The 24217-nt window shown below is 36.3% G+C and overlaps 1 protein-coding gene across 6 annotated transcripts; it reads right to left on the bottom strand.

Annotated features, from left to right (window-relative positions):
- Positions 1 to 989: 989 nt before the first annotated feature.
- ANGPTL5 (angiopoietin like 5) lies at positions 990 to 21743 on the bottom strand. 6 transcript variants are annotated; one of them, XR_010996331.1, is made up of 9 exons: positions 21457 to 21743; positions 19595 to 19742; positions 18491 to 18594; positions 18023 to 18116; positions 17143 to 17243; positions 12024 to 12144; positions 10819 to 11004; positions 9548 to 9696; positions 990 to 1213 (listed from the first exon to the last, which is right to left on the bottom strand). XR_010996331.1 is itself a non-coding variant. In XM_068181444.1 (9 exons), the coding sequence occupies exons 1-9, from the start codon at positions 21556 to 21558 to the stop codon at positions 1185 to 1187; spliced, it is 1089 nt and encodes a 362-aa protein (XP_068037545.1). In that variant the 5' UTR covers positions 21559 to 21743; the 3' UTR covers positions 990 to 1184. The 6 variants fall into 6 exon arrangements, 4 of the variants coding, with proteins under 4 accessions (XP_068037545.1, XP_068037544.1, XP_068037546.1 ...); XM_068181444.1 differs by having other exon boundaries at positions 9548 to 9751; XR_010996330.1 differs by lacking the exon at positions 990 to 1213 and adding an exon at positions 4239 to 4580.
- Positions 21744 to 24217: the final 2474 nt, after the last annotated feature.

The raw sequence follows: 24217 nt of genomic DNA, 5'->3' as shown, positions 1-24217 counted from the left end.
ATGGAACAGATTCCTAGCCCCTCTCCATTAGGTAATTTTCTGCATCTCCATACCAGCACCTTAAAATTTCACTGTCTTGCCTCCAAGTCTCACCTTGGACTCCCGGGTTAATAATAAGCCCCTTATGCTGTTATGGCTTCTATTTGCTCAAATGAGCTCATCATCAGCTCAGAGCAGGGATTTCTCCATCATTATCTTAATCCTAAAGTGGACATTATACAGAATTAGCCAATTCCTGTACTAGTAACTCTGAGAGGATGCAGCAGAGTACCTGAGTACTGAGCACTGAGCAGGACACTAACCTTGAAAGGAAAATCTCACTGGCATAAAAGTACATGTTTCATCTGTGACTTGATTCTCCAGACAGCATTTCCATCCTCTCCCTTTCACAGGAACCAGCTTTGATGGACAGGCTGAGACTAGAAACAAACTAGAAAGACTTAACAAAACAGCAAAGGCAAGAAGCAGAGCTAAATAAAAGCAGCAGATTATTTTCCTGGTGTGGATCAGAGGGTTTCAACATGTGTCGGAGCACTGAGGAGGCAGAGAGATGAAGAGAGCTCAGCCAGGGACAGGCATGTGCTAGGTGTCTAGTGAACATGTTAATTTCATGCCAATGTAAACATTTTAAGGGTGTATGAGAAAGCAGGGTTCCCTGACCCTGTCTACATCAACAAATGGCCATCAGCTTTCCTTCCTTTCCCCCCTACAGATATCTCCGTGTCAAGCTCTAGCAAATCTAATTCTGCCCGGTCATCCTTTCCTCCCCAAATCCCTGTCCACAGGAAATGGTGGGTGTGGGAGGCACACGGAATCAAATTAGTTTGGAAAACAAGTGCAAAGTCATTTGAGGCCATCCTGTTGGGGGAAGCTATGACTGCAGCAGGGGCTGGAAGGCAGGGAGGAGTGCTGGCTCCCTTACCCCCATGCCCAGGACTGCCAGGGCACAGGAATACACAGAGAAGCTGCTCGGCACCAAGCAGAGAGGATCTATCAGGAGCAGGGCCTTTATTTGGTCTCAGATCTCAGCTGAGAGCTCCTGCACCACAGCTGACTTCTTGGAGTACAATAGCTGCTGCAGGGCTTGGTCACTACTGCTGTGCTTTTGCCACCTCTCAAACACCTGTGGGGTTCCACTCCTCATGTCTAAAGGGATCTTTAGATCCCATCTGCGGTCCCAGACCTCAGGTTACACTGAGCTTCTGAAGAGCAACTGAAGAACGTAGATGAAAAATCAGCAAGTTAAAAGAAAATAATATAGTAAATAAGCTTCCAGAAGCTTCTAAGCCCAGTATTTTTCAACAGAAAAACACTTGGCGAGAAAAATTTCTAAAACTTTGTCAGCTTCACTAAAATTATTTATTTATGCTTCACCAGCAATAAAATATTTTTTTAAGATTATAAGAACCATGTACAGAGGGCTATTTAAGAAGCAAACACCCTAAAATGCTTTCAGTATTCCTGAAGAAAATCCTTGCACAGGTATGCAAATTCAGAAACAAGGATTACTCAAGAATTTAATCAACTCACTATACTCACACCTGTAAAGGACTCAAATGATCAGTATTTCATAAAGGTGCCATCAAAAACTTCTGTAATATCTTTGGTGTTTACTTTATACCTAAGGAACGTCACATTTTCTAAAGATCAGCCTCTTTAAAAAAACCTTATACCATTTACAAATGGATCAAAAGGATCAGCTGAGATCTGCCTATCCAGCAACAAGAATAATCACATATTTATGTGACCAGCAAACCTGATTCCATAATAAACATAAACTACAGAAGAACTTACTTTACTCCCATTTAAAATGGGTTTTGAAAGTATGCTTTTAAAAAAACACCCATTTCTTAATTTAAGATTACATGCTTCTGTGCATTGCAAGGTTTCTACCATGAATCAGGCCTAAAACAGACTCATATGTCCTTCCTTCTTATCCTTGACTTAGAAAATTCCATGCAGACAGAGTCACTTTTCCAAAGAGTCTTTTCCCTTAACTATAATCAGGGAAGGCACATTAGGCTCAATGATGCATACATGTAAGTTTTCCTTGCTCCTGGGTGGCTTCTAAAAATGTTGAATCTGGAGCTTGAACACTTTCTTTCTGGCGTAATTTGAGAAAGCAAATTTGCAAATAATTGGACTATACCTGCTGTTGATGATATTAACTGCATCTGTTAGTGAATCCATACATACAATTACTGTCTTCAGTAACTCTGTAAGTAGCGATGTAGAAAAAGACAGAGGTTTTTCAATGAACAGCGTCAACTATTCAATGAAATTATGTTTGATTTTGTCCAAACCAACTGTGGAATTTTCCTATAGTTTTAAATCTTGTTTCTCTACAGCCCAGAAAAATAAGTTAGGTCACCCTTCATAAAATTATCAACTAACTCACCAAATAAAAGTTTGTCATGTACATTTTTCAAAGTGAATAAAAACATACAGCCTTTTAGGTTAAAATTATTTTACAGCTACTTCTGTGAAGCAGATTAATCACAGTTGATTCAATTCAATAGAGAACTTTATAACATAGCTGGAGCACACTCTAAAAATACAAGTCAAAGGAACACCTTGCCCCAGTATGTTCAATACTAAATTGAAAAAAATATTTCAGCTAAAATTTTTTTGCTTTGATTTACTAATTGTGGGTCCTAAACTGAGACTTCAGCTTCCAGAAAAATACCTCCTTTGTGTGTCCACTAGTTCAGTGTGAGGTCTCCCACAGACTACATGTCTCATGCACCTCCAAGCACTGCAGGGGCACAGCTGCCTCACCATGGGCTGCACCAAGTGCTGCAGGGGAATCTCAGCTCTGGTGCCTGGAGCACCTCCTGTCCCTCCTTCTGCACTGACCTTGGTGTCTGCAGGGTGGTTCTTCTCACACATTCTCACTTCTCTCTCTGGCTACAGGTTGTCTGACAGAATTTGATGACAGTTTGCCTGATGTTAATCCCAAGGAAAAAAAAAGTGAAAGGTCTACAAGGGATCTGATTAATATACAACAAGAATTGCAGGGTTTTTTGCCCATCTCAAATACATTATCCCAGAGATGCTACCGCTGCCTTTGATGGGCTGGGCTGTGGCCAGCAGTGGGTCCATCTTGGAGCCAGCTGCCATTGCCTCCATTGGACATGGGGAAAGCTTCCAGCAGCTTCTCACAGAAGCCCCTCCCATAGTGCCCATGCCCCTTTGTAGTGCCCTCCCACTACCAAAACCTGGACACACAAACAGAATGCAGCGTTTCAGAATGATAAGCACTAATCAGTCATTCACTTCCATTAGAATGCAGGAGATACTTCTGCTTATGTCTTGTAATTTTTAATTTAAAAGGACAGGAAGAAAATGCAGAAAAATAGTTGGAGCATCTAAAAAGGTATTAGGAAAAGAATATAAAGAAAAGTCTGAAAAGTTACATAGCTGAATTCCTTCAAATATTCACTAGAAAATAGAATGTGCTTTTTCTTCTGATTACAATTTCTGCATAAGAAAGATGCTATTAAAATTGTAATAGCTAAAAGGCTTTGTACAAAATAGTCTTTTATATTATGAGGACCTTCTCAACTTTTGAACTCTGGCCTGCTGAATTCTGTTTATTACTCGGCATTTTAGAGGACTGCCAATGTGATATGATCATAATTAAATCAGAATGCTACAAAAGTCTGAAAAATGTTTAACCTTGCAACAATACAGGACCTTATTGAATATTATGAGGCAGAAACAGCTGCAAATACGAAAATGAATCTGTTGTCATAGGCAGGAGATACAAAATATAAAACCTTATTTTTTAAATACTCAGTTTTGTACTTGTGTGCCTGTATTGAGTTCTGTTTCATAACTTGTGTACTTAGTTTTGCAATCCAAAAAAAAAAAAAAAGAAGAAAAAATAATTTCTATTTTACATCTGTTCATTGTAGAAAATTAATTGAATTTTGACATTTTTTTGTCTGCAGCTAAATACCACAAAATAGCTGAGACTGGAAGAATTGACTTCATTTTCCTGTATATCTCATAGTTTCCCCAGCTCTGTTTCAGCTGAGGGACACAAGCCTATGGTTTTGTACATGGTCCAGGAAAAGAGGCACAAGGAGAGAAAGGGTGATATCTTCTCCCTCTGCACTTAGTGTGGGCACATGGTGAACTCAGAAGTCCTGATCTGAGGAGTGTTCTGACCAGCATCTGGTCAAAGTACCCTATAATGCCCGCATTAGGCAGAGGAAATGTCATTCATTACTTCTTCGCGAAAAGTCAGGTGCATCAGAGGAATGAGAGTCTGGCAGGCACCCAGGCACAAGAGGAGTTAAGCACAGTGACATTAAATCACAGCCAAAGCTTATCCATCCCACCTTAACTAGGAAGTGCTTCCTCCATCCATCTCTATAAATGCAGCTTCTGAGCACTTACAGAAGATTACCCACCACACATATTCCCATTACACAATCTTCATCCAGAGGTCCATATAAGCAAGCCTCACACCTGATGGGAGCCTAGAGCAGATGCCTGTGGACACTATCAAGGTAAAACAAGACTTAGTCTCCAGAAACCTTTGGTACAGGGGCTCCCTGACCTAGTGACAATGTCTCTGAACATAATAGCACCAGATGAGGCTTAGATTGGATATTAGGAAAATTTTCTTCACTGAAAGGGTGGTCAAGCATTAGAACAGATGGTGGAATCACCATCCCTGAAGGAGTTAAAAAATGTGTAGATCTGGTGCTTAGGGACATGGTTTAGTGGTGGACCTGACAGTGTCAGGTTAAGGGGGGAGACTCAATGATCTTAGTGGTTCATCTTTCATGAATCCATTCAAGTCCTTTTTGAAAGCATGAAAGCTTTTGCTATCTTTACCAAACTCTTCTGTGTAAAGATTCACTGCCATGAGCCCCTCTTCCCTAGAGCTAAATATAAAATCCCCCCTAAACCACTGTACAGCACTGGACACAGTGAATAATGAAAACCAGAGTACATGGAAACCCTGATGGGCATTGCTGTGAGGGTTTTCTCATGGAAAGCAAACAGCATTGACTGTAATTCTGGGCTGCAAAGAGAACACAGAACAGTCTGTGCCTCCTGCCACCCTGTGCACCCTGGGCTGGTGCAGTTCAGAGAGATAACATGTGACATTACTCCTGGAGGAGACTGTAGACAAAATACACTCAGAAAAAGAGAAGAGAGGGAAGGGAGGTGATGAGAAGGGAAGTTTCGGGGAAAGGGAGAAAGGGGGAAAGGGGGAAAGGAAAGGAGAAAGGGAAAGGGAAGGAGAAGGAGAAGGAAGGAGAAGGAGAAGGAGAAGGAGAAGGAGAAGGAGAAGGAGAAGGAGAAGGAGAAGGAGAAGGAGAAGGAGAAGGAGAAGGAAAAGGAAAAGGGGAAAGGGGAAAGGGGAAAGGGGAAAGGAAAAGGGAAAGAGAAAGAGAAAAGGGAAGGGAAAGGGAAAAGGGAAGGGGAAGGGAGAGGGGAAGGGAAAGGGAAAGGGAAAGGGAAAGGGAAAGGGAAAGAAGGGAAAGGGAAAGAAGAAAGGGAAAGGGAAAGGGAAAGAAGAAAGGGAAAGGGAAAGGGAAAGGGAAAGGGAAAGGGAAAGGGAAAGGGAAAGGGAAAGGGAAAGGGAAAGGGAAAGGGAAAGGGAAAGGGAAAGGGAAAGGGAAAGGGAAAGGGAAAGGGAAAGGGAAAGGGAAAGGGAAAGGGAAAGGGAAAGGGAAAGGGAAAGGGAAAGGGAAAGGGAAAGGAAAGGGACCCTAGAGCGCGGCGCGCCCGGCGCTTTGGCGCCCCCTTGCGGCTGTCCCGAGCAGATGGGTTGCCTCGCCAGCCCCGCCGGGTCTGGAACCTCGTGGGATTCTGGCCCTTGGCAGCGGACGAGAGACCTGGAGAAACGCTCTCCGTTTTGAATGGTTTTTAGAACAAAGCTTTACTGAACTCAAAGGTGAGCCTGGTTTTTGCTTCTGAAGGTTTGTTTTTGTTAGACAGCTTTGCCTGTGAGCCTCCTGCCAAGGAAAGCCTGCCACAAGCACAGAACCCATAACTGTCAGATCAGATGAGGCTGGAGAAAAGCTGAAGCAATGGAGGCTAACACATGGAAAACATATGCTTGTGAGCCCCTTTGATACGAGTATTAGCAGTCTTCTGTCTCACTGAGAATTGCACTGGAAATACATACCTGGATTTGTCTGCTCATGTGTATTTTCTACACACACAGACACACACAGAGCTAAAAATTGAAATGATGGAGCAAAAAAGCTTTCTGGACCATTCCCTTCCATATTTGTGTTATATCTTTGTACAATTCTGTATAGTACAGCATCATTTGGTCTGTTCTGTATAAGAAATATTCATTAGAGCATGTTGTAAAGTAACAATTTAGCTTCTGGTTGATGAATATAGAACATGTCAGCAAAATCTGTGTCCACTGAAAGCCATAGATGCATTCTTTCCTCATTTTTAACTCATTTTACAATGAGGTGCTAAATGAAGTGCATCCTCTGTTTATAGATCAGAACACCTGGCAAATCAATACCCAGCCTGGAAATGGCTGTGCAGGTCTCAAGTACCCCTTCTGTAAATACCTTAAATTATTTATACAGCCATACCAACAGAATTCCCACAAAGCACTTCTCCCGTGCCGAGGGATTGTCTCTGCAGGCTTCTTGTTTGCCAATGGGACAATACAGGGACATACTTCAGAGGGAGACATGCAAAACAAAATTAAAGTCACCAGAAAGGTTTCTTGTGACCAGAATGGTCAATTATCTAAACAATTTGAGTTCACCAAACTGAGCTTTACAAATTGAAGACAAACTATTGGAAAAAGAAAACAAAAGAAGTGCAGTTTTGTAGCATCAGAGATTTCGTGTCGTTTAATGGCAACTTCTCATGGTTTGAAATATCATTCCTGGAGTAGATATTAAGTGTAGTTAAATCAAGGTACTCTTTATTTGAAACACTCGGTTGATTTCTCTTAAGATGCTACACCCTACATGTTCCCTTATAGTTGAAACAAGACTGTGTGGGAAATAACCAACTGATTACCAGTCCTAAAAATGGCCACACAAATCTTATGCTATCTTATGACAGTTGGGATCCATCAGCTGCAAATATGAAATAGGAGCCCCTGGAAGCAGTTTAATGTCCTTGAAAATTCTCTGTGTTTAACTAAAAAATGTATTTGTTTTCCCAGTTTTTTTTGTTACTAGGGAGGAAATGGAATGAATCTTTGAAGACAATAGCCATCAATCACATGGAAAATGGTCTCTTTTCATTGCTGCATTTAAGATATGCAGGAAGCTGCCAACTAATCTCTAGCACTCTGGTTTTCTAGGCATACTCTACATTTTAAAAAAACGTCTATTTGCAAGAATGATTCTTTAATTATCTTTTCAGGTCTATATCCTTTAAGATTTGTTGCTGCCAGCTAATCTAGCTAATGCTGAAAACAGGGAGATTAAACCTCATAATTAAATGTGGTCATATCTGCCAGCACAAATCTGCAATCTTCATTTCCTACCTTCATTTTAAAGCAGGAATTCTAATTAATCCAAAAGCAGCCTCAGGGTGTCAGCAGAATATAGCTATATACATACAACGTACCTACTTAGACTCCTGCTCACAGGATCAGATCTGGTTGTCAGAACAGAGGCCACACCATGAAAGTTTGAGGCTTTCATAAAGCCATTACATTTCCATGAAATTTACCCACTGGCATTCTCCAGTAGGATTCTTGTGCCACAGGCTGAGGCCTCTTTCTGACATAAGAGCCCTAATACTGTGACAACATCCAGACTTGCAGCCAGAATTAATACTCTTTAAGCTCTAGTGCTTGTTAATCTTAGTGCAGAAGCTCTTTCATTTAAGCATCTACCTTTATAAGTCTGCTGGGTCCAGGCTGCTGTTCAAAGCAGCTGCATTCCTAATAAGGCTGGTGTGAGGGCAGGCTGAAGAAGGTGTACCAGACAATCTCTTCACCTTTAATTTCAAAGACTCCAGTGTCTGACAAAAACAAACCCCCACTGTGCTCAGAGAATTCAGTATCCCCCAAGAGCAGGACCTATACCCTTTCTCACCATGTCTCTACAAGGCCTGTGGTGTTTTTCCTCAAGCTACTCCCTACCATGCATGTCCTGGAAGCCTCCCCATAAGGACAGTCTTCAATTTCTCTCTAACAGAGAGAAAACCTTCTGCTTTTAGTAACTTTTACCTCCAACTGTTAAAGGCTAGTCAAATAGACAAGAAAAGAGGAATCTTTTCTCCCCCTTAACCTTGTAACATACCCTATGAAAAGCTTCTTTTCTTCCTATGGCTACATAAATCTTTGGGAAGAAGTCCTAAATTGTGGTGGTTCTGAACTGATGATGGTTTTTGCTCACTGTATTTATGCTTGGTTAAAATGAAAAACAGCAAAGAGGAAATTAATGGAGTTTTTAACTGTTCATTCCACATGATATTACAGAGCTGGTCTGCTGAAACTGAAGCAGAGATGAGAAATGCCATGCCTAGCTGCTGCAGATTTGATGTTAGGTTCAATAAACACTGTACTGACAATAGTCACATTTTTATTGATATTTTTCTATTTTTACTGACAGAAATTAAAAGAATTCACAATCTTTAGTTTTAAGATTTAGTTTTAAGTTGGTTTTATTCATTACCACATGATCATTCAAAAAGTGACAGCCACTAAGAATGAGAAACATAAGATCATGCCCATATATCCAAAAATTAAAACTGCACAAGTCATATGAAAAGCTGTATGTTTTCTTTGAAAAAAAAAGTTTAATTTGTAGTCAATTGTGAAATAGGCAACGGTAGAGTCAAAACTGGATTATGAAATACATTGACTATGAAAATTAAGTATAAAATTGCTCATAGTTCTTGAATGTCACTATCAACCTTACTTGTATAAAAATCGGGCCATTGTGGTATACAAAACCTCATTTATACATTGAAACAATTGTTATCTTACCTGATAAGGAATATAGAAAGAAAAGCTGGTGCTGGAAATATAACTTAAGATGAAGTAGTTTTCCAAAATATTACATTGAAAATGGCAGGTACACGTTTTTTTTTTAAATAAAATTTGCTAAAACTTCTTGCCAATTCAGATATGAAGAGAGCATAGAAAGAGCACATTCAAAAGTCAGCATTACACTTCTTTTTATAATTTTTTCTGCTGGTTCTGAGATTTTTTTAGGAGGCAGTTGAATAAAAACTGGCAACACTCAGCTTAATCCTTTTCCTGAAAACCCAGTTCTTCTTATGATCTTCTTTCTCAAGCTGGAACAATATAAATGCTGACATTTCATAATAAAAATTAGTAACTGTATTATAGACATGTCTAATAAAGTTTTAAGACTGAACTGTTCAAGTGAAGATGAAAGCTACTTATGATTGTAGCGATACATCATTTCACATAACTGCAAAGAGAGATGTATTTCTATTTTCATATGTTAATGGAAATATGGATAATTGGTTCTCCGAATTTTCATTGAAACTGATTTAATTTTGACTGGTTTTTTGTTCATTGTCCACGTATCCCAATGAATGCCAGTTGCAAGGAATCTACCAGTGTAGCGATGAACACCATTAAGATTTGCAAGGCCACACTTGTTGAACCACCATCCAGTATTATCACTGAAGTTACTACAGCTCTTTACTGGCTGTCCTTTAATAGTGCACATTGGCCTGCATCCATCATTATCAACATCAAAAGTGCTGAAAGGCATGGAATTTTGGTTATCTTCTCTTCTATATCCTCTAAATGCATCACCTAAGTACAAGAGATAAAACAGAACGATAAAAAAGTTATTTACGGAGAAATGTTTCTTACTTGATGCACACTGTGCGAACTTTTCCTCTGAATTTATTAGAAAAGTAGATTTCTTCAAAAGCCGTTCAAGAGCACCAGCTAATGAGCTGTAAAAGTGCTGGAGATGCAGGAAAGAAAAGAATAAAATACTGAGAAATATGGAAGAAGTTGAAATTCAACAAAATGTCTGTATTTTTGTTGCTTTTAGCAATGCATTCTGGCTATGAAGGTAAAGGCTTCTGTTCTCAAATACAGACGAAGAAAAGATAAAAGTAAACAAAAAGGGTTGAAACTTCAGATTTTCCAGTAACATGCCCAAAGCCCCAGAGTGAGTCATGAAACAAGATGGAATTGTTAAAACACAAAAAGATCAGTTGTTACTGTCTCTGTTGTCTTAGTAAAGAACTTACTGAAGAAATAGTATTTTTCACAAATACAGAGTAGAGCACCAACACCTTTAGAGAGTAACTATTTCATTGATAATAAAGACCATTCTTGCATAACATGGAAAAAAGCAGTAAGGCATGATGCAACGCTTAATGCAAATCTTTGCACATTTAGTATATTTTTTTCTGTTAAGGGAGGTCTGCAATTAATTTGTATCTATGTATCACCCAGCAACTATTATACACTGTAGGCCAGCTTTGTTCCACACAATTTCTTCCTCTATTCTTTGTACATGACTGTCTGGGCATTTCTGAATTATCCAAAGCATCATCAAGAAGACTGCCAATAACATCTGTTATGAGATAATGGGCATCTAAATAATTGTACATTAGGTAAATAAACACTAACACCCACAAAACCCCTCATTTATTTTATATATGACCCATTCTTTTTTTTTTTATTACAGGCATAACTGATCACCATATAATTAAAAATTATCTGCATAAATGTTCATTATATACCAGAGAAAAACACATTAGAAATAAAATTTTTGAAGTTAATTATTATTATTTTGGATGCATTTTTTCATATTAAGAAAAGGAACAACTACCTTTAAACACTTCAAAGAAGGACGTTCTTACCAGCATTTCCTGAATAATGCCCCAAATGGATCTTAAAATAACAAGCTTCATCCTCTATCCAAAATCCATCATATGATGCATAGGCATGCTTGTCATTTTCTGATTCCAAATCCACATAAAGTCTGAAATGAGTGGCCTTTTGATTTACAATGTCAAAAATCTTCCTCAGTCCAAGCCAAAATTCTCCTTGAAGAGAAACATAATATATAGTCTAGAAATGGAAACTGCAAAAGAAAAAGTGATCGTTCCTGTTTTTTTACTTTCCTTCCTGGACCAAATGTAATAAAAGTTGCATGATACGCTTATATTCCTTTGAAAGACTAATGAAGGAACAGAGTAAACTTCCTATTTCTTTAGGAAATCCCTAAGAAAACCCATGTGTGCATCATCTTTTTTTATTCTGTGATATTTTTTAGAAAATTGTCCAGATGATAGATTTCAAATATTCATCTGCAATATATCTTAAAAGACCACAAAAACTGGATGTGCTAAAATCCACTTTCATGAACAGAACTCAGTAGCACTCCTAAATGCAATACTGAGAAATGATAAATGTTAGCATTCTATGAAATGCAAAAAAAAATGCAAACCCTATTCTCAAAATTTAAGCCCTGTTCTCAAGATTTGCTACCTCCATAAATCACACTTGTAGCCTCACATGAGGTGCACTTCTTTCTACAGAAAAGCTGTGTGCTTCCATTGCAATTCCAGATAAACTTCTGAAACAGCAAATGGGTTTAGACTTACAGGACTAAAGGTGGCAATAAAAACTTAATATCACAGTTGTGTTGGTATAAGCTACTGAAATATTTCCATTGTTTATAACTTTGCATGCCCTATGGTGAAATATTATTGAATTTTCTCTGCTCTAAGAAAATATTTTGCAAAAGTGATTCAAACCAACAAAGGCACTTTTTCATTTAATCTGAAAAGAGAGGAAATGCAATCTATTATTTCAAGCAGAAAATATAATATTTTAAAAACTTAAGAGACTGCAATAGCTAAAGACTCTAGTGGGGTAATAGTCATTATTGGGAAGATCACACAACAGATGTGATGAAAAAAATCCTTAAGTCAAAAAAAGACTTTTAAGAAACAAGAACTTCATACTGCTAAAAATACCACGCAATTTAGTGGAATGTAGCTCACATAAAAATAGGAGAAATGTGGGACCCAAAGCACTTTTGAGTATTTAAAATTAATACCAGTAAGGTCACCAAATCCATCCAGATATTCAGACCATGTTCTCTGAAACTGAACAATTCCATCAGTTCTTTTCTGAACCACAGTCCATCCACCTCCTCGAAAATCCATGTCACATAAAACCTAAAATAGATATAGACATGATTAAGAATTCTTGAAGCAGCTTTTATGGAAAAAACATTCTAATTAAATACAGGTGGACTATTCAGAGTTTTGCTAAGTTATTAAGTAATTGCTAAGTAACAGAGTTTTCAAATATCTTTTTAAAAAGCTCTAAGAAAAAAAATGAAGCTGCAGTACTTTCTTATATGTTCTCGTTGAACTGTTTGATTTGGATATTTCATCAACCAGTAGAAACTGCTGTAATAGTCTGCTCATAACAGATATAATAAATAAGCTTTGATAAATGTCACTGTAGCATTTACATCATGAAAGGGAAGCAACTTGTAATGTAATGCATTAATCGGGCAACATATCATTGATACAGGTAGCAAAACTGAATAAACTTTTATTTCAGCAAAGCAAAATAGACACAACTTCTTATATGTTCTCTGTCACCACCATGCCTTCTTCCAGAGAATACTGTGTTTGTGGTGCCTGGGAAATTTAGAGCCTTTAATAAGGGTGAGGAAATGGAAAACAGTGATAGCAATAACCCAGCATATAACAATAATTTGCAGCAGCAAAAACTTCTACATAAGAAGTGGCCTTGATCCAGGGAAGTCCCAATGTGAACATATAACTGCCTGAAACCACTGAATACATAAGATCAGCTCTCAAATTTATGAGTCTTTATGAGTCTTTGCTAAAATTTGTGCCCAGCAGTATGTCAAATGGCAGTGGTCCAGCTGCCATCTGCTCTGCTTTGGAATATCACATTGTGTGGTATGTTTTTTCCTCAGCCCATCTAACTTAAGATTTGTAATTGACTTTCCTAAGTATATCCACAGTGCCAAATCTTGATCAGTTCTAACTGGGATTATAAAGTCTGGGAATCTAATTTAGAAAGATCATATTGCACAGTTATACACTGTGCTACCTAAGATATTCAATGTAGTTCTAAGGCATAGTGTCCATAATTAGTGTTTGAAAATGGACTCATTTTTGTCTTCAAAGGTGACTAATATTAGGAGAATTAACCTGGAAAATGCTTATAGGTAGTGAGCCAGTAAGCTTCTTGTGGTAACAAAAGTAAGTTCAGAACATAATGTTGGCTGTGATAACACTAAGCTGATGCACAAGTGATGGAGTAAAGTAAGAAATTGTTTTGACATTACAGGAAATGTACAAAATGAAACATGTTTCAGAGAAGAGAGATTTGCAGTCTTAGCCAGCTGATAAAACTGGAAACTAGATTTAAGTCAGTTTAACCCTCAAAAATAATTGTGGCAGACTGAGAATTATATGTTGCACCTCCAATGCCTGTATTAGCCAGATGTTTTTCAGGAAACCAGACTTGCTCCTTAGCAGGAAAACATCAATGTCATAGTCAGAGCCTCTGTGACTTAACAATGTCTTCTCAATGAATGACAAGAAAGCAACAGGACAGAGCTGCAATTTGATCTAATACAGCCTGAGGGATCTTGGACCTTCAAGTAAGATACTCCAGGCAATTCTTGCAAAACAAATATGAAATTAATCATACTAAGGTCCTTGTGCATGAAAAAAAAAATTGTGACCTTTATTCCCTGGAGAATCACATGCTTATTTCAGTCACCCAAGGAGGATAGAACTGGAATAAAAAGAGATACAGAAGATTCCAAAATGAATATTTAGATGAAAATACCTAAGCCTCATTCAAAATAATCCCATTGCCTCATTCACTGTCTTGAGAAGATAATTGCATGCTTGGCTACTCCTCTGACTATGACTCAGAAATACTATGAGGAACCCACTTGGTCACAACATCAATCTTCAGTCCAATATAAATCAGTGTGAGTTTTGATAATTCACAGAAGGAGCAGATATGGTTCTACATGAGAGGTCATCAGCCAGTTAGATACAGCACCAGTACATACACCAGCTAAATAAAAGTATTAGATAGATACAGAAAAATACAGTTATAGCTGTGTAGTTTTCTTAATCCTTCATGAAAATGTTGCAATTGTAAAGCCTTGTATTAGTTAATCTGCTTTTCAGTTTGCTTTATCTCATATCATGAAACATATGAAGGGCATGATTATGCCAGGCACAACCTAAATTAAATGAGAAGGAGGACACTTTTACTGAATATTTCTTCCCTTTCCACCTGCAGTGTGTGTAAAAGCTATTGACAGGTCTCACCCCCAGATTGGGGTGACCCTGAAAGATGAAAAAGTTTTTTTTCTAACTTGTGTTTTCAAAGAAAGACTTAGTAGTCTTTAGTCATTTGGTCTCAAGGTAGTTTATTGTGTGTTATTTAAAAGATTTTTCTTGAACTGCTGTGGTCTGTTCAGTAGGTTAGACAAAGGCACAGACTTTGACTCTTAGGGAGCTGGTGCTTTCTTTTATATTATACATTACATGTTAAATGTTTATGGTTTTTCTCTAATGCTTATTACCTATATTGAATGGTGACTTTGTACTCTAAACTAATCTGTGAGTGCTAACATCACTATGAACATGGAGGTTAGGAAGGAGAAAGAAGGAGGACAGGGCACACCTAAATCCCTCTCTTTTAGAACTTCTGACCACTATGTACAAAACTCAGACCCCTCTGTACAAGGTCTAAAACCCCCCTGTACAGTACTCAAAAACTCTTCTTTTCACTTTGTGACTTTTTCTACTATAATATCTAAACTTTTGTGACTTTTGTTCTTTGTTCTTCTTGTAAGGTTGGTAAATTGCTCTATGGGTTAGATTCAAAGCTATAGGGGTTTCTGGCTGGATGCCAGGGTCTCAAATGCTTCTGACTTGGGCCTGGAACATTCAAGAGTGTCCGAGGGACATTCTGGGTTCCGACAAGGTATATTCTAAACAACTGTTTAGTTTGTCTGATCCAACTGAGAAATATCATTAATCTAAATTTATTGATTGAAAAATGTATCAGAAATTGCTCATGGTTCATCTTTCCAAAAGTAAAATTGGTTTTAATCACCTCATGAATAAATGCTTAGGAGAAAGCCTATTTGAGAGTAACTTTCTGAGGTGACAGAAACCTGCCACTATCACTAAAGCTAGGTATTCTTATTGCTTCTGGCATCTGGAGTTCAATTAGCCTAAGTTAAGCATCAAAATCTATACTCACTTTTGGAAACATGATGTATCAAACATGACAAATAAGAATGGGATCACATTTTCTAAATAGTTTTCATTTCACTTATATCTTTATGCATATTATTCTAAACATATTTTCATTTAGGTTCCATTGCATAAAGAGGCATCTTATTGCTGCAAAGGTCCTTATTGAAATAAATTGTTTCATGTTGGGTTTGTTTCCTGTTTTCTACTTTCTAACTATGGCTTTCTGCCTCTGTATTTTTTCTTATTTTGCTGGTCTGCAGAACATTTAGAACTCTTAGCTATTAGCCTCTAAAAGGTGCTTTATAATTTCTTGTTTCTATTCTAATGTCTTGATATTTTCGTCTATCTATCATTTCTCTTGTACTCCTTTTATGCTTCAACACATGAAAGAATTCACATTAAATAGTTTTCCTTAAAATAACATTCTGTATGGAACACGTATTTTAGAATTTTTTTTTCTCTGAGAGGTTTTTGGCACTGTTTTTCAAGTTCTGTGCAACATTTACCAGACAAGAAATAAGATACTCATGATTGCAAACACTCTTCTCATTATTTATTGTTACCTTGTTCTTTTCATCAAATTGCTATGATTTTTCTTTTGTATTTCTCAAAATCACCTTAAATCCAGAAGAAATTCTGAAATAGGTGCATTTTTTGCTATGGTAGCATTTTGTTCATACTAAAAATATGGTTGTTCTGTGAACACTGCAACGTGTTTGCCTTTCTTTTACATGGAAGGGACTTACCGATTAGTTACAGATCATTTTCTTGAGCTCACTGCATTGTATGGAGAGAATGCTAGGTTTTTACATCAAGGGTTGCAGAATCAAGTTCATTTTTTTCTTTTGAGATGCCAGCATAATACTGAAACATTTTTTTAACCAGTTTAAGCTCCTTTTTCTAGCAATTTGAAGGGCTCCACTTGGCTAGAGATAAAGAGATTCATCCTTCCTTTGTTACATATAAGGGAACACTATAAAGTTAGATATTAAACTTTGCTAGTTATTATTTGCCTTAAATTCCTTGTTTTTTCTTCAAAAAATAATGACCTCAACCTGTATGGCAAAGTTGAAAGTTTGAAAATGCCATATCTGCATTTCCACTATGCATAAGGCCTTCTCTAAATAGAACAACATGAAATGGAAATAAACACATTAAAAAAAAATATTCCTTGTGTTTACAAGGATCTTAATATTCTGAGTCTGAGGAAATTAACCCAAATTTCCCTTTTTCTATATAAGCACTATTAATCTGAGCAATTACATAAAGTGTAGGCAGTGATAGGAAGCATGATTGCTGCAGTTTGTTTTAGGGATATATATCCTTGTTTTAGGAATATAAATCCTGCAAACTGGATAGGAAAACCACAATTTTAGATGCCTCTGTGCCTCAAGACTGGATTATAATGATATTCGGACAAGGCTTCTACTCCTAAAACCAAGGCACATCTGCACCTACACTTGGATGACTCTGCATCAGCAGAGTCCCATCACAAAACAAGGCAATGTTATACAGCAGAATCACTCAAAATCTCAAAAACCCATCTTAAAAGCCAAATGGATCAGTCAATTGCTCTTCAGTTTTCCATCTCTAAAACAGAAAAGAACAGCTTGTCTCCATATCCAAAAGAGGTGCTGGAAAACACCTTGGGTTTTCCTCTTGGGTATTTTTCACTGCATATGAAAACAATGACAATGGGCTCTTAAGACAGAGATTAAATTTCTTTGTAGAAAATAAGAAACTTGTCAAAATTATAGTAAAAGCAGACATAAGCAGATGATTTAATATATTTTTCATTCATCTGTTGAGGAATTGTAATGGAAAACACTTTAAATCTATTAAAAATATTCTAAATGTATATTCTCAAGCAAATTATGACAATAATAATAAATGTATTACCTCAAAAGGATAATTTGATCCTTCTGGATGGATAATGTACAGACCACTTGGAGTTTTTGAAACTGAACCAACAGTATCTTTAATATGAGTGCAGTCCAAGCCTACAGAAAAAAGGTACTCAAGGAAGTTAATGAGAAAAATATATTTTTAAAAATACAGATTAATACAGGAAAATGACTTTTCTTGGTGGCATGAATTATTTAAAATATAATTTTCTTCTCATGAAAACGTTAAGATCATGCTTTGTCATGAATTTATTTTGTAAATTAAAAATCTCTAAACACCATTCTACTTCTAAGTACAAATGACACTGTATTGACGCAGTCCTTTCTAATCTTAATAGATATGATACATCCCTATATGAAATTAAAGATTATGTATCTGGGTCAATTTACAGATTTTTTTTCATTTTATTTATAACACCTGTACTGTGAAAAAGACATATTATATGAGAAAATAAGTATTTTTCATAGTCTTTTTCCAAGTATAAATATCTTGTAAAGGCCCTTCCATCTTAAACTATACATGAAAAATATTCCATTTGAAGAAGGACACTCCAGATGCAGAGCATACCTTATTTCATTGCAAAAGAATGTAGTATACAGCAGCCTCAGATCACTTACTAGCTAATAATCATACTTGGTGTTTTACATAAAAATCAGCATGCTAAATGGAATGCCCAGAGTTGTCATTTGCAAATGATTTAAAGCAGTATTTATGAGAACACTTTTGAACAGTTTATTAAGTTTCCAGAATTTATATGCTACTAACACAGGATAAATGTCAATGTATAATTGCTTACCTTTGCTTTCATTAGCTCCTTTTCAAGATACAAAGATAAAAAGGGAAGGTGTGAAGACTACATCTGAAAAATACTTACCATGAGATTGAACTGCTTTATAAGGAAGTGGATCCAGATGTTTTCTCAAAATTATTGTGTTCATAAGAACAAGTTTGTTCATAAGTTCATTTACCTGCAAAATCAAATAAAAATCTTTAATTAGATTGCAATGAGAAATTTACATTTTAATGATTTTTCTGACTCCTAATAAACATAATCTGAAGATAACATTTGTGATGTGTAGTAATTTGTACCAATGTGAAGGAATGGTCCTCTACTTTCCCTACTGCAATGTATGACACTAACTTGTGAAATGGGGTGCTTACCACTCCTCATAGAAATGAAAGTCACACCCTACCAAAGGTACAAGGACAGGTTATAAGACACTCTAATCCTACTGGTTTAATGACAATTTAATGGTTTAATGAGCCCTATTTTTCCTCAGAAAGATAATACCTGCTGTGAGAAATAAAAAATACAAATCTTTATAATAAAGGTAAAAAGTACCTGATTAGAAAGGTAGTCTAGCGAAGATTGTTGATCATCCATCATGTCTCTTACCAGTTTTTTTGTACTTCTGACATATTCAGCAAGAGAGTTCTGCAAATTTCCTTCAAAAGAAATATGTTCATCCACTTTGTTTTCATAACTCTAGAAATATTATTGGCTGACAACATATTTATTTATGACATCTAAGTGAATACTGAAGGTATTTTGCCTTACAGCACCTAAAAGTGAAATGAAAGTAATACAGAGACCACAGATTAAAGCCAAAGATGCTAAAAACTTCAGACTTTCTGATTGCAGTACAGACATCTTAAGAAGTGACAGTTCTTCTCATGTTTTGATGAAGAAATTAATCTCCTTGGCTAAACTTGACAACTCATTAATGGATATCACAGAAATATAAATGCATAAGATAAAAGGCAGATATATATAAGGTTTCTTATATATAAGAAACCTTATATATAAGGTTTGTTATATATATTTGCTCATTCATTGTACTACTCCTGGTTTTTGCCCTGATGCTAAAAATCATGATCATCATCATAATGGCATATAATTAATAATATATATTTTTAATCATATGTGAAAACCAAGAATTTGCACAATTATTTTCAGAGGCTGATTTTATAATTTGGCTGTATAGTTTATCAAGCTAGTGCATAGAGAATATCCTGTGTAAGCCTCCATAAAAGTAAGGTGAAGGACATTTACTCCCATGTAACTGACTAACTAATTAATTAACCTCCCATTTATACCCCACATCCAGCTATGACATTTAAATGAGGAACAGACATCCTCCTCTTCCTCTCCACTTGAGAGAGATACTGACATTCAGAGGGCAACAGATGTAGGTGGGTTGTGTGGCTGCTTAGATTTACCTGTCTTCACCAATGTTTATATTTTGTCACACCAGCTGCATCCCTCAAACAGGGTACCCCAGATTTTCTGGACAACACACAGTTTGGGCAGCAGGGTCACAAGGCTGCCACGTGTGCTCAATAAGATTAAAAAATAAATTTGCACAGCATAGCGTAGCAGAGGAGAGAATTGCATAACACAGCACTGCACAGCTCATCACTAAAAGTATTCTTTATGAATACATACTGCACATGTAATGTTTGTCCCCTCGTAAAATTTTAGCTTGAGCATCACATGGTACAAGACATTGTTCTTTTTGTTTTGAAATATCTGCAGATTTATTTTTCTCTTCTGCCTGGAGTGGTTCCTCCACAGCTCCAACATTCCTTGTGTCCTGTTATACCAAACAATGGAGGGGGAAATAAATTGAACATAAAGCACACATAAAATAGCTCAGTCTGTCAAAATGAAGTATATTGCTTCACAGAACTTCCTTCAAAACCTGTTTTTTAAAAGCTTTATCAAGCAATAATTGACAGAGCTGAAAACAAAACCAATTAGATGTTCTCTGCTTAGTCATGCCTCACAAGAAAAAAGTAGTGTCAGAGGTGAAGAATAACATCTATAAATTAAAAAAATACCACCACCATTTCTGGTGAGGTATTCTACTTGTAAGCACTGTAAGTGGGAGGCAAGAACTTGCAAATCCTGCATTTTGGGATTTACCACACCCAATGGACAACTCAAATGCTAATGAACTTATTTTCACTGGAAAGGAGCAGGCTTTTGGATTTACCAAATAGTAGCAAAGTACTTTTACTCTTGAAAATCCCTGAATTCATTATTTAGACACTGATCAAAGAAGCACTTGCATAAGTTTTTAACTTATGCACACAAGCAGTCATGTTAAGATTTGTAGACCAATTCAGCAGTAGAAAAAAATATTTTAAATGTTCTTATAGAGGAAATAATAAAGGGACAGTATTCATGGGCACACAGTTATCTGAAGCAGTAACAATAACAGCATGAGTAAAAGCAGTTCCACCTATTACTCTTATTTTAAAATTATATTTTCATATTTAATAGTTTTTCTTCCATGGTGCCATATGACATAAAATAAGGGAATGCCTCTGAATCATCACTTTAACAAACAACTAAAAGTAATTCCCAAAATATGTGTCATTGTCAAAAGACTAAGAAACATATTTTCGTATGAGTCTTTGTTTGATGATTTCATAATCTCAGCAAATAATTTGCAGTATGTTCATATATTGTGTTTTCAAATGTAAATAGGATCCTTTAGAAATGTCAAGATTTTAATGAAAAACAAAAGTTATTTAGACTTGAATACATCTTCATCATAGTTGTTCTTTCCTGCTCCAGTTTTCTCTTTCTGTAATTGGTACTACATCAGCAAGCACTGAACAGGGTTTTTTCCCTGATTTTTGCTCTTAAAAAGTGAAAGTAAAAAATACAGAAAACTGTTAACAAAGGAATTTTACAAGAAAAGGTTTCTGAATTACTAGTATAAATGCATTTTGTGCCAAGAGAATGACAGAAAAGTAAAAGAATAGGTTTCTTTAATTTTGAAATAAGTACAAAATAAAGAAAGAAAAATTATGTAAGAGTCATAAACAGATCTCTAGAAACTTATAAATAGAACACTTGAAAGTATGGCTTGTTCCAGGGCTATCACAGCTACTCACCAGATGTTCAATTAAACACTGTTAAGCAAATATTTTTAATCAAAATTTATCTTTAACAAAAGCCAACATGAAACAAGCAATTAAGTCTGATCTCAGCAATTCAAGCAAAAACTGATTCTGCCAAAACCAATAGTTACTCTGCATTTAAAGTCATGCAGATGAGATTAAAAATATGACATAACAACTGAGCTGTGATACAGGACATTAACTCAAAAATGTTCTAATATACTGAATTCCTGCAATTTCAATGTAGTTTCTTTTCTCTATCTGAAAATACCTGATTCTTCTGTATTTCCATATCAATCTTGAATAAGGCAATCCATATTTTTAAAACATCTGTCACTTTTCTGAGAAATCATTCAGTTACATTCATTATCTTATCAAAGTAATAAAAAATCTTACCTTAGGTGAACAAGGTTTGCCATTATTTATGACAGTCTCTCCTAAACCAAAGAAAACAATATTAAGACAAATAAATGAAGTTACCCTAAAGTGGTGGTTCATCTTTTACTTGAAGAAATGCAAATGTTTTCATGGGTTTCAAATTTCTGTGGAAAGAATTGTACACTATGAAGGCCTGATCTAACTATTTGGGAATGTCTACAGCACAAAGGGCAGCCAACACATCACTCCTTTACTGCCTGGATTTAATAAACCACATTTCAACTGCACAGTAGATTTTATATATTACTACTGCTTATCACCTCTACATGACACATCAAACATAAATGTTTTCATTGTGATAAACTCTGACAGATTTTTTTATATGCTATTTTTGAGCATTTTTGTATATTTGGCATGAGTGTTCTGGTTACTTGAAAGAAAAAGTAGTATCACTTGATGTTTTCAAATTTTTACCAAGTTTTTTTATCATTAAAATTAAGGAGTCTGTACTGCTGTGGTGGTAGTGCACTAGAACAGGATGTGGAGGCAATTTTGGAATATGTCATCAAAGTAATTTAAAAATAGACAACTGAATAAATATTATTTTAAATTAGTACTTTGAATTACACAGAAAATATTTTACCAGGACAATAATAGCAGTATGTTGGTGTCAACGGTAGCCCACCCCTTGTAACACAAGTACTGAGTCTGTCATTCAGTACAATGATTTTTTTATCCCGGAAAAAAGTCAAAGTACAAGAGAATGGCATGAAAAAGAAGAAAATTAAATGTAGTCCACAGAAGCTTAATTAAAACTATGAGGCACTTACAGATTTCACTCAAATCCACTACTTTTGTATGCTAAAACTGGATCTGACAGTCTAAGCAAAAAAAAAAAAAATTCAGGAAGGTCAAATGAGAATTTAGACACAAATTAGAGAATTTAAATTGGTTGTGATCTGGCTGAATAAATGAGACCTCAGCTTCCAATGAACTGCTGGGAAATACACTGTCTAAAGGATCTTTAGAATACAGTGCTAACCTGCATGTTACACTGGTAGAAGAAGACAATGTTCCAAATTTGGCTTGATAATGTGATTAATCTCCACCTCTATCTAAAGCTGGAATACACTGGAAAAAGCTTTTGCTACTAAGATTTGTTGGGAACAACCAATATTATTGGGAGTGGGGATTAATTCACTTTTTAATCCAATGTTTTCTTTAAAAATTAATAGTTTAATGGTACTAAGAACATGTAACTGAGAGCAGAATATTGAATTGCCTGTGAAATTCTGAACAACTTTGGCTCTTTGGTATTTCTCAAAATCTTTTTTTTTTCTAAAGTACCACATGGTACATAATAGTTTTCCAATATGAGACTTACCAGGGTTTAATTAGTGCATCAGTTGATGCTCTCTCAAGAAGATGCAGGTTGTGATCATTAGTTCAGTCTCAGGAAAAAGGTTAAAAGATTTCCATGGCTCTCTATATATCACATTAAGGGCAAGCAAACAGGTTTTCTTCCTCTTTCTACATACATCAATAGGCAGAGTGACAAATTTCAGGCAGAAATGGTTAAAATAGTCAGAACATTATCTTCTCCCATGCAGTTGCCTACACAGCTTGGAGAAAAACTATAGGGCATCAACAGATTAATCCTCCACTGGAACAAGAAGGAAAGAACAATGTGTTTCTGCAGCAGCACAGCTATGCTCCAGCCTTCAAACAAGACTTGTAATTAATTCAGAATCCATCCCACAAAGTTTTAAAAGCTGATCTTTATCCTTCACTGGAATATCAGTGTCCAGCCCAAAGTAAAATTTATGAAACTTCTTTCAAAGCAGCTGCCAGAGCAGGACCTTCCATTCTGTAACTACTTAAGATCTGGTTTCTTGCTGCCCCAGAATAATCATACACTTCTGAATTACATGGCCCTCAGCTTGTCACCTTCTTGTCCCACAGTCTGAAAGATGTGAGGTTACTCATGAGGAGAAATTATCCAATAACCATAAAGGAGGACTATGAAGACTTAATGAAAAAGTAAGCAAGAGAAAGGTATAAATATATATAAACTCTGAATAAGTTCTGAATCTCAGTAGGTATCTTAAGCTGCAAGTTCTGCTGTATTAGATGAAAATTTTCAGTAAATCTAAGGAAGCTCAAAGTCTGTCAGTGGCATGAATTGACCATGACCTTCAATCTTCCTAGATGTGACATGGGCCCAAATTCTGCTGTTTCCCAGCTCTGCCTCAGTTCTGACTGGGGGACTCAGTTCTCCATCTTGATAAAGCCTTCTACTGCATCCTGAATGAAACAGTGCATTTTATCAGGCAAACTGGGATTTAAAATGTGTGTGTGGGTTGAAAAGCCCACAGTGGTAAATTGACAACCACTTTTCCCCCTTCTGCAACACAACAGAGCAGATGGGGCAAAGAAATGGTGAATTTGGGGTTGATTTTCTGAACTAAAGTTGAAAGACTTCCATTTTAGGGTGATCTTCTCAATGGCAGTAACTGGGATACTATAAATATTAAACACATTTAGCAACCTGACCACCACTGGTCTTGACTGTAAAATGGTAACAGCAACATCCACTTCCCAAACTGTGCTACAAATACGAGGGAGGGGTCTGTGGAGAAAAGTATTTTACAAATGCAGAGTACTATTTTTTACCTTCCTAGTCAAAGACATAGAACAGCTGCACACTGAAAAAAAAGGGAAAAAAAAAAAAAAAAAAGGAAGAATTGGTTTAAGCTCAAATATATCAGCCAAGAAATGT

The sequence above is a fragment of the Anomalospiza imberbis genome, chromosome 2 (assembly GCF_031753505.1).
Source record: "Anomalospiza imberbis isolate Cuckoo-Finch-1a 21T00152 chromosome 2, ASM3175350v1, whole genome shotgun sequence".
Classification (NCBI taxonomy): Eukaryota; Metazoa; Chordata; class Aves; order Passeriformes; family Viduidae; genus Anomalospiza; species Anomalospiza imberbis.
The sequence above is the reverse complement of the archived record's forward strand: the minus strand, read 5'-3'. Positions and strand labels throughout refer to the sequence as shown.

Bases quoted from the DNA above. Each gene is read 5' to 3' on its own strand.
- ANGPTL5 (XM_068181441.1), bottom strand. From the start codon at position 21,558: ATGAACCACCACTTTAGGGTAACTTCATTTATTTGTCTTAATATTGTT. The intron at 18,117-18,490 runs GTACTTTTTACC...TTGATTTTGCAG, and splicing joins TAGACTACCTTTCTAATCAG to GTAAATGAACTTATGAACAA. The intron at 12,145-17,142 runs GTAATACATTTA...TATCTATTTTAG, and splicing joins GATCAAATTATCCTTTTGAG to GTTTTATGTGACATGGATTT.